Source organism: Stomoxys calcitrans, chromosome 5, assembly GCF_963082655.1.
Source record: "Stomoxys calcitrans chromosome 5, idStoCalc2.1, whole genome shotgun sequence".
NCBI lineage: Eukaryota > Metazoa > Arthropoda > Insecta > Diptera > Muscidae > Stomoxys > Stomoxys calcitrans.
In genome coordinates, this window is record NC_081556.1 from 121378112 (window position 1) to 121394934 (window position 16823).

At 39.0% G+C, this 16823-nt stretch overlaps 1 protein-coding gene across 2 annotated transcripts in view; it reads right to left on the minus strand.

The window, feature by feature from the left end:
- Window positions 1-16823, minus strand: part of LOC106092953 (uncharacterized) — a 181428-nt gene that overhangs the window by 12008 nt on the left and 152597 nt on the right. The window contains exon 1 of one of the 2 annotated variants that reach the window (XM_013259913.2): window positions 2415-2759. The exons of the other annotated variant lie outside the window; for it this stretch is intronic. Coding sequence (XP_013115367.1) covers window positions 2415-2435 — 21 coding nt within the window. The 5' untranslated portion in view covers window positions 2436-2759. Of the gene's footprint in view, window positions 1-2414; window positions 2760-16823 lie in introns of those variants that run through there. 2 annotated transcript variants of the gene reach the window in all.

Genomic DNA, 16823 nt, shown 5'->3' on the forward strand with positions numbered 1-16823 from the left:
CTCAAAATCGGACGAATATATATATGGGAGCTATATCTAAATCTGAACAGATTTCGATCAAACTTTACAGATGTTGAGGAAATCATCAAGGAAAGCGTTGTACGAAGTTTTGGGTACAATAGATTGGTAAATAAATGCGCTTACAGTGGCTCTAGGAGTGGAAATCGGAAGATTTATGTATATGTGAGCTATATCTAATTCTGAACCGATTTCTATGAAATTCACCAGTAATATCGAGAGTCATAAGAAAATCCATCCTGGCAAATTTAGAGAGAATCGTTAACAAATAACCATTTTATTGAATTATTACTGCAAAACGGACGAACATATTTATGGGAACTATATCCAAATCTGAACCGATTATTTCAATAGGCTCGTCTCTAGTCCGAAAAACATTGCAAATTTTGCCCATTAACATTCCACTAAGGAACAGGGGCAAACTTCTCACATATCAATGAGTGCAGTCCGATTCAAGTTTAAGCTCAATGATAAAGTGCCTCCTTTTTATAGCCGAACGGCGTGCCGCAGTGCGACACCTCTTTGGAGAGAAGTTTTACATGGCATAGTACCTCACAAATGTTGCCAGCATTAGCAGGGGAAAACCACAGCTGACAATTTTTTCTGATGGTCTCGCCAGGATTCGAACACAGGCGTTCAGCGTCATACGCAGACATGCTAACCTCTGCGCTACGGTCGCCTCCCGAAAAACATGCCTGTACCAATTTTAAAGACGATCGGATGAAAACTGCGACCTGTACTTTGTTCACAAATTTACATGGACAGACGGACAGACTGCGTGCCGCAGTGCGACACCTCTTTGGAGAGAAGTTTTACACGGCATAGTACCTCATAAATGTTGCCAGCATTAGGAGGGGAAAACCACCGCTGAAGATTTTTTCTGATGGTCTCGCCAGGATTCAAACCTAGGCGTTCAGCGTCGTAGCCGGACATGCTAACCTATGCGCTACGGTGGCCTCCCGAAAAACATGCCTCTAGCAAATTTGAAAACGATCGGATGAAAACTGCGACCTGAAGTTTTTATACAAATTAACATGGACAGACGGACAGACAGACAGACGGACAGACAGACAGACAGACAGACAGACAGACAGACAGACAGACGGACAGACAGACGGACAGACAGACGGACAGACAGACAGACAGACGGACAGACAGACGGACAAACAGACGGACAGACAGACGGACAGACGGACAGACAGACGGACAGACGGACAGACAGACGGACAGACGGACAGACAGACGGACAGACAGACGGACAGACAGACGGACAGACAGACGGACAGACAGACGGACTGACAGACAGACGGACATAGCTAAATCGAATCAGAAAGTGATTCTGAGTCGATCGGTATACTTCTCAATGGGTCTATCTCTCATCCTTCTGGGGATTACAAACAAATGCACTTAGTTATAATACCCTGTACCACAGTAGTGGTGTAGGGAAAATTTGCAAAAACTCGCATTTACTGCATAAAGGCTACAAGTTTGGTTGAGCCGGGCAGATAAGAATCCGCATACCCTTTCCGACCTTATCTAACATAACCCAAGGCTCGAAAGAACCGTACAATCGAAAGTTAAACAATGAAAATTGTAAAGTCTTTGCCACATATCCTTTCTTTGACATCCCCTATGGCGTTTATTCCTTCAACCTCACATTCAGAAAAAAAAATAAAAATTTTTCAAATTAAGTAGCGATTTGTAAAATTTTGCCAAAAGAACCAAAACTTTTATTGCTAACATTTCTATGTTTAAAAATCCTTTTGGTATATAAATTCTACTAAAGTGATAAACAACATTTTTCCAATTTTCACGCTAAACTCAAGTCCAGTTTTACTTCTTGCTGTAACCTTTCTTTTCATTCTTAATAAATTCGATTGACAATAAAATGCATCCAAGAATAATTTTATTGTGCATAAACAAATCACACTGCATATCACTCAAATTCACTACAATGTACGCTAGTTATTCAAATGAAAACATTTCACATCAATTGACATCATTGGATCAATTTTAACTTCGGTTTGTTAGAAGTATGTTTCCAATTCTTTACATTAGAGGAGTAGAACGTGACTTGACACTAAAATAGCTGGACAATAATGAGCATCGACATGCATGTGTAAAGCATGGCAAAATACAAAACAAATCACTTTCCCACGGCAATGAAACAAGTTCTTAGTGAAATCGATCATGGATTTCTTTGAAATTCCAAGAACGTTCTCCGGCCATGTTATGTCAGCACATGGAGTATTTTGATTCATTTAGAGTTTTGTTTACAGTTTTGTTAAGGCTTTTCAAAGTTTCAAATGTCATTTCAATTTTGTTTGAATTTTCATTTCACTTTCAAACATTTATTGTAGTTTTTTTTTTCATTTCACTTTTCTTGCAGAACTTACGATTATCTTAAAGCTGGTCATATTTGTGAATGGATTTTTTAAATCAAGAGCTTTTTCAAAAACTCAATGCACGTTTAATTTGTTTTATAGCAGGTGCTAAATAGTCCTTGTTTTTTTTAGAAAATTATATCAAACTTTGGTTGATTTTGTGGTGATGGCTCTAGTCAATGATGTCTGGAATGCAGTGCCAAAATGGATGTGAACTGATAACCAAACATGGTTTGCACTTGGTTTTTATATATGAAGACCATAGACCATGGTCTAAGGCAATTCATTTGCTGCTGTTACTGTTACTGTTGCCGCTGTCGGTTGCCCAAACTAAAGCAGAAAATCAGCTGGGGCTTTGGCGGTAACCAGCTACTAAGAGTGTGTATTGGAGTGTGGCCACGAAAAGAGAGTAACTAAGGTAGCGTCATTGCTGTCGTCTGCGCAGCCATAACATCTGCACCCAAAGTAACAGCAACTAAATCCAGGTGACTGCAGCAAAGGAAAGATCAACAACAGCCACACAGGCAGTTGAGCAAAACAAATGCAAGAAAGAAAAAAAAAGAGACTGAGTCTCCTCTGTTAAATAACAGGGGTTGTTGCCTGGCTGTAGGCCTAATGTAATAAACATGGCATATTGGAAATGTTAATTTGTGCGAGGTGCGGCAAGTTTAGCACAGTGGAGGAAATTTTGACAAGTCACAAACCTTTGGGGAAGCCTTTTCTTAGAGTCACTTGAGGAAAATAAAACATTTTTGTGTGGGGGAAATTTATTTCGTTGTCCCGTTTGGTTCACTATCATAAGTGAACATGCCTATGGGTGGGTCCCCACATACAAAGTGGAAATAAGAGACCAAAATGTTCAAAATCCCTTTAATGGATGAAGAAAAAGGCAAAATTTTGCATACATTTATGTACTACGAGAAGGAAAAATTTTTAAGCAACAATTTGAGAAATTGAGCTTTGCTTTTCAAGAACCCGTAGAAGTTTTGCAATTTCTTAATAAAAAAATTTTTACTTTTGTATGGATCGTACCAAATTAAAACAAATAGGGAAAGGCAAAAGTCGGGCGGAGCCGACTAAATAATACCCTACACCATAAAAATGTAAAGATTGGACCAAATTGGGGCTTCTATACCCTGAAAAGGCCATATCGGATGAAAAATATATATGGGAGCTATATCTAAATCTGGACCGATTTTTATTGAACTTTTCACACATATGAGGACGTTGATTAAAACGCTCCATGCTAAATTTTGTAAAGATCGGACCAAAATTGTGCCTGCTGCAGCCTTAAAAGGCCATATCGGACGAAAGTTATATATCTAAATCTGGACCGATTATACCGATAATACGCTCCATGCCAAATTTTGTAAAGATCGGACCAAAATTGTGCCTGCTGCAGCCTTAAAAGAGCATATCGGATGAAAGTTATATATGGGAGCTATATCTAAATCTTAACCGATTTTTATGAAACTTTGCACACATATGAGGATGTTGAATAAAACGGTCCATGCCCAATTTTGTAAAGATCGAACCAATATTGTGCCTGCTGCAGCCTTAAAAGACTTAATCGGACAAAAATTATATATGGGAGCTATATCTAAATCTGGACCGATTTTTATGAATCTTTGCACACATATGTGAACGTTGAATTAAACGGCCCATGCCAAATTTTGTAAAGATCGGACCAAAATTGTGCCTGCTGCAGCCTTAAAAGACCATATCGGACGAAAGTTATATATGGGAGCTATATCTAAATCTTGACCGATTTTTATGAAACTTTGCACGCATATGAAGATGTTGAATAAAAGGGCCCATGCTAAATTTTGTAAAGATCGGACCAAAAGTTGTGCCTGCTGCAGTCTTAAAAGACCATATCGGACGAAAATTATATATGGGAGCTATATCTAAATCTGAACTGATTTTGATGAAATTTTGCACACATATTGGGACGTCACAAAAAGCACTTTGTTCCAATTTTGGTAGAGATCGCACCAAAATTGTGGCTTCTACAGCTTTAAACGCGCATATCGGATGAAAGATATATATGGGAGCTATATCTAAATCCGGACCGATTTCAATAAAATTTTGCAAACATTTTAGGTCGTTAAAAAAAAACACTTCGTGCCAAATTTTGTAAGGATCGGACTAAAATTGTTGCTTCTACAGCTTTAAAAGTGCACATCGGATGAAAGATATATATGGGAGCTATATCTAAATCTGGACCGATTTATTTTAAAATCAATAGCGTTTATGCAAAACTTATGCAAAATTTTGTGAAAATCGGACAACAAATGCGACCTGTATCTTGATTACAAGAATACATGGATAGACAGACAGACGGACATTGCTAAATCGAATCAGGAAGTGATTCTAAGCCGATCCGTATACTTATCGATGGGTTTAGCTCTCCTTCTTAGTGTTGCAAACAAAAGCACAAATCTACAATACCCTATACCACAGTGGTGGTGTAGGGTATACAAATTTAGTGTTTTATCTTTGAAACTACGCCCATGCCACCTTAGCAGCCTGAATTCTTAAGCCCGAGGTTACCACAGTCTACTAAGAGGCCTACAAACTACTTCGGGGCCTGATGTTCGCACATTTAAGGGACCTCCTTTTTAAAGCCGAGTCTTAACGGCGTGCAGCAAGACGACACCTCTTTGGGAAGAAGTTTTTATATAGCTGTCATACCATTTTTTGAAATGGCATAGTTCCTCATATATGTCGCCAGAATTATATTCACGCCAGGATTCGAACCCAGGCATTCAGCGTCATAGGCGGTCATGCTAACCTTTGCGCTACGGTGACCTCCACAGTAAAAGTCAAGAACGAGATATGGAGATCAAGAAATATAGGAAGGGAGCAGCAGTATACACCTATCCGACACGCCCACGCTGGATCACCGGTCGTCCCAATTCGACCCAAGTAAGCGCTATGTCAAAATTGCAAATTTTGCCCATGAACATTCCACTAAGGAACAGGGGCAAACTTCTCACATATCAATGAGTGCAGTCCAATTCAATTTTAAGCCCAATGATAAGGGGCCTTCTTTTTATAGCCGAGTCCGAACGGCGTGCCGCAGTGCAACACCTCTTTGGAGAGAAGTTTTACATGGCATAGTACCTCACAAATGTTGCCAGCATTAGGAGGGGAAAACCACCGCTGAACATTTTTATACCCTCCACCATAGGATGGGGGGTATACTAATTTCGTCATTCTGTTTGTAACTACTCGAAATATTCGCCTAAGACCCCATAAAGTATATATATTCTTGATCGTCGTGACATTTTATGTCGATCTAGCCATGTCCGTCCGTCCATCCGTCCGTCCGTCTGTCTCTCGAAAGAACGCTAACTTCCGAAGGAGTAAAGCTAGCCGTTTGAAATTTTGCACAAATAATTCTTATTAGTGTAGGTCGGTTGGTATTGTAAATGGGCCATATCGGTCCATGTTTTGATATAGGTGCCATATAAACCGATCTTGGGTCTTGACTTCTTGAGCCTCTAGAGTGCGCAATTCTTATCCGATTGGAATGAAATTTTGCATGACGTATATTATCCTCACTTCCAACAACTGTGTCAAATAAGGTTCAAGTCGGTTCATAACATGATATACCTGCCATATAAACCGATCTGGGATATTGACTTCTTGAGCCTCTAGAGGTCGGAATTATTATCCGATTTGCCTGAAATTTTGTACGACGGATCCTCTCATGATCATCAACATACGTGTTTATTATGGTCTGAATCGGTCTATTTTTTTGCCTAAGAAGACATGCCGGGAAAAGAACTCAACAAATACGATCCATGGTGGAGGGTATATAAAATTCGGCCCGACCGAGCTTAGCACGCTTTTACTTGTTTCTGATGGTCTCACCAGGATTCGAACCCAGGCGTTCAGCGTTATAGGCGGATATGCTAACATCTGCGCTACGGTGGCCTCCAAGCGCTGTGTTATAAACTCAAAATTTATTAAAGGATTCCAAGCAATCCGCCACGCACTTCTTCTTCACTGTCCTCGAATCCAAGGTATTGAGCGCCATAAATTCTCAGACATAAATTCTGAGTTTCGAAGGCGGTAAGGCCTTTTCTTTTGCATCTAACACAGACCTCTTCCTAAAAGACCATACACTCGTTCGGCAGTCGAGTACACATACCGGTGTCGAGCGTCTCGAAGCAGACCCCCAAACCGGTCAATTGGTTGCGGCTGCTGTAGTCTTAAGCAGTTATATCGTGGAATCGGCTTTATCAGTATACAAATCGATACGGATCATACTTGGCACGGGCGCTGAAAGTCTATATGGCTATCATACAAAACGCTGTCGGATCTTGATTCTTGAGCTTCTTAAGAGCTCAATTCTTATACGAGTTGGCTAGAATTTCGCATGAGATATGTTGTTTTGACACTCAATAACTGTGCCAAAAATGATTCATTATCTGATATGGCGGCCACACTAACCTAGCCTCTAGAGGGCGCAATTCTTATCTGATTTGCCTGAAATTTTGCAGGAGGGGGGTTTATTTTTACTCTTAAAAGCTGTGCTAAGAGTGATGTAAATCGGTTTATAATCTGATAAAGCTATCATGCAAACCGATTTCGAATCTTGATTTCTTGAGCCTCTAGATGGCGCACTTCTTATTTGACTTGGCTAAAACTTTGCATGAGGTTTTTTGTTGTGACTTTCAATAAGGGTGCTAAGAGTGGTCTAAATCGGTTCATAACCTGATTGAGCTGCCATACAAACTGATCTCGTATATTGCTTTTGAGCCTCTACAGGACGCGATTTTTATCCGATTTGGCTGAAATCTTGTAAAGGGAATTTTGTTTTGATTTCCAATAACTCGGTTCATAACCTGGTATAGCTGACATATAAATCGATCTTAAAATTTGACTTCTTGAGCCATTAGAAGGCGCAATTACCACCCGATTTGGTTGAAATTTTGAACGTAAAGTTTTGCTATGGGTTCCAAAAGCCGTGTCAAGTACAGTCAAAATTGGTCTACATATAACCTGATATAGATCCCATATAAACTGATAGCCCGATTTGACTTCATGAGCCTCTAGGGGCCGCAATTATTTGGCTGAAATTTTAAATGTGGAACCTAACGCGCTTTTATTTGTTTTAGATTTGTCTTGTAACTAAAACAAAAAACCATGAAGGAATGTAAGGCTAATCAATCCAAGCAAATATGCCATCTCACCGAAGTGTTTGTCATTGCATTGTGTGAGTTTGATAATAATCGGTAAATTGAAGCCATAATCACCTCAGTAAAGCAAAGCAGGCTAAAAGAGAAGTGACTGTTGTACTCTCCAAACTAATAAATAAAAAAAAGAAGAAAAAAATTTCAACAGTAAGACTTAACAAATAATGAAAACTCCAGGTCTCTGTCTTATTTGTCTGTCTTTCTGCCAATCTGCATAATTTGGGGCCGATCAAATGAGAGTCAGCCATTCGCACAGAGGTTGGCAATGCTGGGTTTGCTGGATTTCATTCAACTATTGTAGCCGACTTTGAGCACCGCCCCATTGCGTTGTCATCGGTTGGAGGTTCGTATGCGAATAGCTCTCTCAGTACTTAACGTGGCCAGCAATTAATCGTTCATAGTACATGTTGTCGTTATACTTTTGAACATTTTGGCTTAATCCCAGTTCGGTTGGACTGACAAACGGACAACCTATGGCATGTGTCAAATAGGTGATGTGCGTGTTTGGGACAGACGGACAGTCATACTCGTATTCATTTTTATGCAATTGCGTATATGCAACAAAGTTGGATGATCAACATTTCATAGCAGCCATAGTACGAGTATTGCCCATTTGCCTGTCTACATTTTTGTCTATCATTCCTGGTTCTTGCAAAATATTTGTCTACTATGTCAACTGCAAAGATGTCATCATCTATGGAGTTAAATTGAAAATTTCATTCATTCATTAACATTCATTCATGTTTTTGGGTTTTCATTGCAAAAACATTTGCAGACAGACCTGTTGGATGTCGTAACAACCCCCTTCAAATAGTGAAGGCAAATAAAAATTTGGTATTTATTAATAAGTTGTACGAATTTCCACATTGGATCAGCTCCAGCAGGTAGCAAATGTAATTGGTTTGGTTGTGGTTTCCTTATACCATTGACAAGGTTTTGTATCGTAATGTAAACAATGGTTTAAGGTTCTTTGCTTACCTTGTGGTTTATTATGGAAGTGTTATAAATTTGATTGATAAAACCACAATGGCAAATAAAATGTTATAACTTGTCCATCTGGCAAGTGATAGAATAAAAAATATATAAATTTTTTATTGTAAAGGGTGATTTTTTTGAGGTTAGGATTTTCATGCATTAGTATTTGACAGATCACGTGGGATTTCAGACATGGTGTCAAAGAGAAAGATGCTCAGTATGCTTTGACATTTTATCATGAATAGACTTACTAACGAGCAACGCTTGCAAATCATTGAATTTTATTACCAAAATCAGTGTTCGGTTCGAAATGTGTTCAAATTTTGACAAATTTTGTTCAGCGATGAGGCTCATTTCTGGTTGAATGGCTACGTAAATAAGCAAAATTGCCGCATTTGGAGTGAAGAGCAACCAGAAGCCGTTCAAGAACTGCCCATGCATCCCGAAAAATGCACTGTTTGGTGTGGTTTGTACGCTGGTGGAATCATTGGACCGTATTTTTTCAAAGATGCTGTTGGACGCAACGTTTTGGTAATAAAATTCAATGATTTGCAAGCGTTGCTCGTTAGTAAGTCTATTCATGATGAAATGTCAAAGCATACTGAGCATCTTTCTCTTTGACACCATGTCTGAAATCCCACGTGATCTGTCAAATACTAATGCATGAAAATCCTAACCTCAAAAAAATCACCCTTTACAATAAATCAATTTAAAATGGATGCACCTTTCAATGAAACTTCATTTTTGTAGTTATATGGAGAAACCCATAAATTTTAAGACATTTAGAAAATTGCCTTAAAATGTATGATTTCTGTAGTTATATTTCAAAAACCTCCATTGATCAACGAATAATAGAAGACCTTGTGTTCCAAGTTCCATGAATGGTAAGTGGGTGATTGTTTACTAATTTTAAGCATAAATCACCACAACACGAATGTGGTGTGTTCTAATACAACACATTGTCCCGAATTTCGGCACAGTTGGCTCATAAGTGAGCCTATTGTCGGCTTAGGACCCCAAAACCAGGAAATCGGTTTATAGAGCATGGCTGCTCTAATGGTTATATATGGCACAGATGTCGAATTGTCTAATAGAACGGGTAAATAAGTGTTCCTTTTATGGCCTCAAGATCCAATATCCAGAGGTCGATCTTAATGATCACTATATACATATATCAAACTGTGGTCCGATATTGACAGGAGGGGATATTTCAATGTGGTGGAAATAGAATAAAAAAATTAATATTTTAAAATGGTTTTTGCTATACTATTCTTTTTGCCACAATCTGGTGAAAATTGGATAATTTATGCACCCAAATTCGGCACGGGCATTAAGTGGTCAATGTCAATGTTGAATGTTGAATTTTGTATTTAAAAATTCAGCGAAATCGGATAAAAAATATAGCTTTTATGGGCTCCAGACCCTTTATCGGCAGATCGCTCTGTATGGAAGCTATATCTAAATATTGTCCGATACAAACTATATTTGGGACGGACGTTGGGAGACCTAAAACTACCCACTGTTTCAAATTTCAACGAAATCGGGAAATAAATAGAGCTTTTATGGGCTTCAGACAAATAAAGCTTTTATGGCCTTCAGACCCCTTATCGGGGAATCGGTCTATATGGCAGCTATCTTCTTATATATAAAATCAATTTGTGTTTGTTTGTAGGTTTGTTTGTTTGTGTGTTCCTTATTGACTCGGAAACGGCTGAACCGATTTTCTTGAAATTTTCATAGATTGTGCATAATAATCCCGTGGTGAAAATAGGGTACTAAATTTTTTGATATCTGAAGGGGGGGCGGACCCTTCCCTTACCCTTATTTTCAGTAACGCCAGATCTCAGAGATGGGTGGTGCGATTTAAGCGAAATTTTGTGTGCCCTCATATAGTCACCTAAAATTAAAAATTTGGTATCCCAATTTCGGATGGGGTACCTAGGGGGGCCGCCCCACCCTAAAATCTACCAAACATATATTTAGAACAATCACGACAATATGGGACTCAAATGAAAGGTATTTAGGATAAGAAAACGTATCTGATATCCAATTGTCGGACCAAGTGTTAGGGAGACCACCCCAACCCCCAAAACACCCTTAAATCGGACATATTTACCGACCATGGCAATATGGCACTCAAATGAAAGGTATTTGCGAGTAGAATAAGAATCTGATATCCAAATGTGGGACCACGTTTCTAGGGGTCCACCACTTTCCCAAAACACCCCCCAAACATAGATTGTGCATAATAATCCCGTGGTGAAAATAGGGTACTAAATTTTTTGATATCTGAAGAGGGGGCGGACCCTTCCCTTACCCTTATTTTCAGTAACGCCAGATCTCAGAGATGGGTGGTGCGATTTAAGCGAAATTTTGTGTGCTCTCATATAGTAACCTAAAATTAAAAATTTGGTATCCAAATTTCGGATGGGGTACCTAGGGGAGCTCCTTACCCTAAAACCTACCAAACATATATTTAGAACAATCACGACAATATGGGACTCAAATGAAAGGTATTTAGGATAAGAAAACGTATCTGATATCCAATTGTCGGACCAAGTGTTAGGGGGACCACCCCAACCCCCAAAACACCCTTAAATCGGACATATTTACCGACCATGGCAATATGGCACTCAAATGAAAGGTATTTGGGGGTAGAATACGAATCTGATATCCAAATGTGGGACCACGTTTCTAGGGGTCCACCACTTTCCCAAAACACCCCCCAAACAGGACTTATTTACTGACCATGGGAATATGGGGCTTAAATGAAAGGTATTTGAGTGTAGAATACGAATCTGATATCCAAATATGGGACCAAGTGTTTGGGGGGCCGTCTCTCACCAAAAACATCCCCCAAAGGGGACAAATTTACGACCATAGCAATATGGGGTTCAAATGAAAGGTCTTTGGGAGTAAAGCACGAAATTGATACCAATATTCGGGAAAAGTGTCTATGGGGCCACGCCACCCCCACAACACCACCCAAATGGTAAGTATTTTCTGACTATTGCAATATGAGGCTGAAATAAGAGGGTTTTTAGAGTGGAACACGAATCTGATATATTTTTTCAAGGCCAACTCACTGAGTGGCCGCCCATTCCCCAAAACAACCCCCAAGCCGGACATGTTTGCCGACTATGGAAATATGGGTCTCAAATTAAAGGTATGTGGGAGTAAACCACGTATCTGATATCGATATTGGGGGCCAGCTGTCTAACGGACGTCCCACCACCATAATAACCCCCAAATAGGACATATTTGCTTACCAAGACAATTTGGGCCTTAAAGAGAGTGGAACTAAGTATACATAGTTTTTAGGGCCAATACCCCAAACCGGACATATTTGCTGACTTTTGCAATAAGGAGTTTAAATGAGATAACAAAACGAATTTGATTTCTAATTTTGAAGCCAATGGCAATATGGAATTCAAATAAATGATATATAGATATATGAGAATAGAGCACGTTGCTGATATATTTTCGGGGCTTAGTGTGTGGGGGAGCACCCCTCTCCCCAAAACAACCCTAAATCGGGCATATTTACCGACCATGTTAATGTGGAGCTTAATTGAAAGGTATTGGGGGTAGAGCAAGAATTGATACCCACTTTCGGGACCAATTTTCTGGGGGTATACCCCTTTCCCAAAATACCCTACAAACAGCGATTTTTTACTGACCTTTGCAATATGGGGCTCAAATAAAGGTATTTGGGAGTAGAATACGAATTTGATATCTAAATGTAGGACCATGTATTTAGCGCATCACCCCTTCCCCAAAACACCCCCCCCCCCCCAAAGGGGTAAACATTTTTCGACCATGCCAATATGTGGCTCAAATGAAAGCTATTTGAGATAAGAGAACTAATTTGATAACCTATTTTGGGGTCATGTGTTTGGGGGACGCCTCATCGTGTAAACTCCTATTAAGCCAATGGCAATATGGGGTTTAAATAAATGGTATTTGGTATTAAATGGAAGAGCACGATGATGATATTTTTTCAGGGCCAATTGTCTGGGGGACCAACTCACACCCGAAAACACCCCTAAATCAGATATCATGAGATATCGGGCTGAAATAAAGTACTTTAAGAATGGAGTACACATTACATCCAAACTTAAATTCGTAGATCAATAAAGATGATATGGGATTCAGATAAAGGAACTTATATTGTTAAACTGTTAGTCAAGCGACATACTATTTTCGTAGCATGGTATTTCACTAAAAGCTCTTTAATTGTCGAAAAGAAATATTCCAAGGAAAATTTTTTGAGCGGGCCCGGGTCAGTTAGTAATTAAATAAAACAAAAATAATCCCATTAATGCCTCAAAAAGATTTTGGAATATTTTCTTTGGTAAATTTTGTTTTCTTTATACTACTCTTATTTTTAGTAATTTTTAATCCCATAATCCTATAATCTAGCAGCTTGTAAGTTAATTAACTGGCCAATTTGATATATTGCACAAAATCCATATGTAAAACTTAACCAAAAACGTTTTCAGACTATTTCTTTGGCATCGTAATAGCTAAGAAAAAAATTAAGTAATTATGAATTCCTGAAATTCAATGATTTTGCAAAAAAAGTTTAAGCACTCACATCAGAAAAGTGTGTTTAGCCAAGTCTTTCATTATACCATCTAAACGGAGGCTAAAAATGTATCAAATCATCAAAATCATTTTGGCCCAATGTAGGCTGTAGCCATTTCGAACATTAGCAATTTTATGAAATGGAAATTTTGTTTTTGCCATGATTACAGTTTAAATAATTCTGTTGGCCACAAGTTTTCGTACTTGTACAATAATAACATTTAATAAATTTGTTATCACAATTTAAAGCAAAACAAATTTTTCCTAAAGTCTTTGCCCACCAACTACCAATGGTCTGTGGTCTGGTCTTTTAGCGGAGAGCTGATGAATAACACATCTCTCTGTGTCCATGGGTTGTTTTTTTTTAGGGGGCCTCAAAATGCCAGTGGCATAGACACAGTGCCCCACTTGATTTTCTTTGTTGCGCTTTGCGTCTTAAGCTGATTTTGTTAGACGAGTATTTGATTTTGAAGTTTTTTCTTTTTCGAAACAAAAATAAGTGAAAAACAAATTTCCTGATTTAAAGAAATGTAAGCCAACAATTGTGATTGTGGGTATTACATTGAGAGGTACGGGTTTGGGTTGGTTTTCCACTGCTCACTCAGCATGTGATGCAACCTAGGCGAAAGAAAATTTTCCGTTGTCTGGATTAGAGTTAAATTGAAATGTTTTTGTGAATGTACGAGTGTTTTGGGTAAACTTGGCGTTTTTTTTTTTTTTCTTTTTTGCCAGCAACAGAGAATTTAGGCCTCTTTCATAATGTGCAGGCCTAATCTTTGACATGCAGCTATGCTAAGCTTGCGAACATTGGCCATATGGGGATTTTTCTTTTTGGCGTATAAGCTGATGAAATTGGCCTATAATGTAGCAGTCGGAGGCGGCGTATTATACAAGAAACAGTACCGAATAATTTGAGACAAAATTGCACAAAAGTATTTGCTTTTGCAATATATATGGCTGGTTAGACATTCAAGCCAATTCTTACATGGTCTATTGATGTTGTTTTTATTGTTACATCAAAGCTGAGAAATTATATGTTAAATGATAATGGCTGATGAAATTTAATAAAAAATACACATTTCCTAAAGAATATGTATGTAAAGGGTAGCTGACACAAGGTGTTACCAAGTTTACACTGGAATATCCATTGTCAAACTAGAAATAACATTTACATGATATTTTTATACCCTGCACCGTAGGATGGGGGTATACTATTGGGTTGCCCAAAAAGTAATTGCGGATTTTTTAAAAGAAAGTAAATGCATTTTTAATAAAACTTAGAATGAACTTTAATCAAATATACTTTTTTACACTTTTTTTTCTAAAGCAAGCTAAAAGTAACAGCTGATAACTGACAGAAGAAAGAATGCAGTTACAGAATGCAACTATATGAAAAATCCGCAATTACTTTTTGGGCAATAATTTCGTCATTCTGTTTGTAACACCTCGAAATATGCGTCCAAGACCCCATAAATATTCCACATATTCGTGATCGTCACAATATTTTAAGTTGATCTAGCTATGTCCGTCCGTCTGTCCGTCCGTCTGTCCGTCCGTCTGTCCGTCCGTCTGTCCGTCCGTCTGTCCGTCCGTCCATCCGTTCGTCTGTCTGTCTGTGGAAAGCACGATAACTTTCGAAGGAGTTAAGCTAGTCGCTGGAAATTTTGCACAAATACTTTTTTTTTCAAGGATTAAGGATTGTAATTGGTCCTCATCAGTCCATGTTTTGATATAACTGACATATAAACCGATCTTGGGTCTTGACTTCTTGAGCCCTTTGAGGGCGCAATTCTCGTCCAATTTGACTGAAATTTTGCACGTGGTGTTTTGGTATCACTTTCAACAACTGTACTAAGTATGGTTTACAACGGTTCATAACCTGATATAGCTGCCATATAAACCGTGTTCTTCAGCTTTGAGAGGGCGCAATTCTTATCCAATTTGGGTATAATTTTGCACGTGGTGTTTTGGAATCACTTTTAACAACTGTGCTTAGTATGGTTGAAATCGGTTCATAACCTAGTATAGCTGCCATATAAATCGAACGTGGACCTTGATTTCTTGAGCCGCTAGAGGGCGCAATTCTCATTCGATTTGGCTGAAATTTTGCATGTGGTGTTTTGTTATGACTTTCTGTGCTTAGTATGGCGTAAATCGGTTCATAACCCGAAATTTCGCACGTGGGGTTTTGGTATCACTTTCAACAACTGTTCTAAGTATGGTTTACAACGGTTCATAACCTAATATAGCTGTCATATAAACCGTGTTCTTGAGCTTTCAGAGGGCGCAATTTTTTATACAATTTGGCTTTAATTTTGCAAATGGTATCACTTTCAACAACTGTGCTAAGTATGGTTCAAATCGGTTCATAACCTGGTATAGCTGCCGTATAAACCGATCTGGGATCTTGACTTCTTGAGCCTCTAGAGGGCGCAATTCTCTTCCGATTTGAAAGAAATTTTGTACAACGGCTTCTCTCATGACTTTCAATATACGTGTCCAATATGGTCTAAATCGATTCATAGCTTGATAAAGCTCGCATATCAACCGAACTCCCGATTTTGCGTTTTGAGCCCTTACAAGGCGCAATTCTTATCCGAATGGACTGAGCCCCTACAAGGCGCAATTCTTATCCGAATGGACTGAAATATTGTACAATGACTTTTACAATGTTCAGCATTTCATTTATGGTCCGAATCGGACTATAACTTGATATAACTCCAATAGCATAACATTTCTTATTCATTATTCTTTGTTTGCTTAAAAAGAGATAACGCGCAAAGAACTCGACAAATGCTATCCATGGTGGAGGGTATATAATATTCGGCCCGGCCGAACTTAGCACGCTCTTACTTGTTTTATGTGAAGTGTGACTGCATTATATTTGGCTGAAATATCACAACCGGCTTGGGGTAGTCAAATTTCCGTGATTGTGTGAATTTACGAATAACGTCTTCTATGACATGAAAAATTTGCCAATTCGTAAACTCCCAAAATGATCGTGTTTGCATAGTCGAGCTCACGTACAAGCATACGAGCCTACGATAGGCCATCCGAAGTAACTTTCCATTTAAGGAGATGGTATGGGTAGCTGTGATCGCTGAGGGACCGCTCACTAATCGTTTTCATCGAGCCTGGCTACAAATTAAATGCGATTTAGATATATATCCGGTCCATAAACATACAGATTAGGTGTAAGGCAGCCACAGAGGCTATAAGACTTAAGGCGATAGGATAATGGATTGAGGATAGGAGAAGGTCACACCAATGCGGTATAATCTTGGCGACGATAGGAAATATGGAAGCAATGGAAATGGTTACCGAGCGGATACCTGAGACGACACTTCAGGTTGAGTACGATACATTGCCGCCAGCGGCACAGTCTTGGATTGACGGAACTCTGGTAATGCCAACTGGAAGTTCATGATACACGGATGAATCAAATTTAGAGCACAGAGTGATCCTGGGGGTCTACATTCAGAAACCAGGGACTGAGATCTGTCTGACTGACTATAACACGGTCCTCTAGGTGGAGATCTAGGCGATCACGGAATATGGGAGGGGGTGTGGTGTTGACGTCGAGTGTGAACATCTTTAGTGGCAATACACTGGCCATCAGGAGACTAACAAACAGGACGATAAGCTCAAGAAC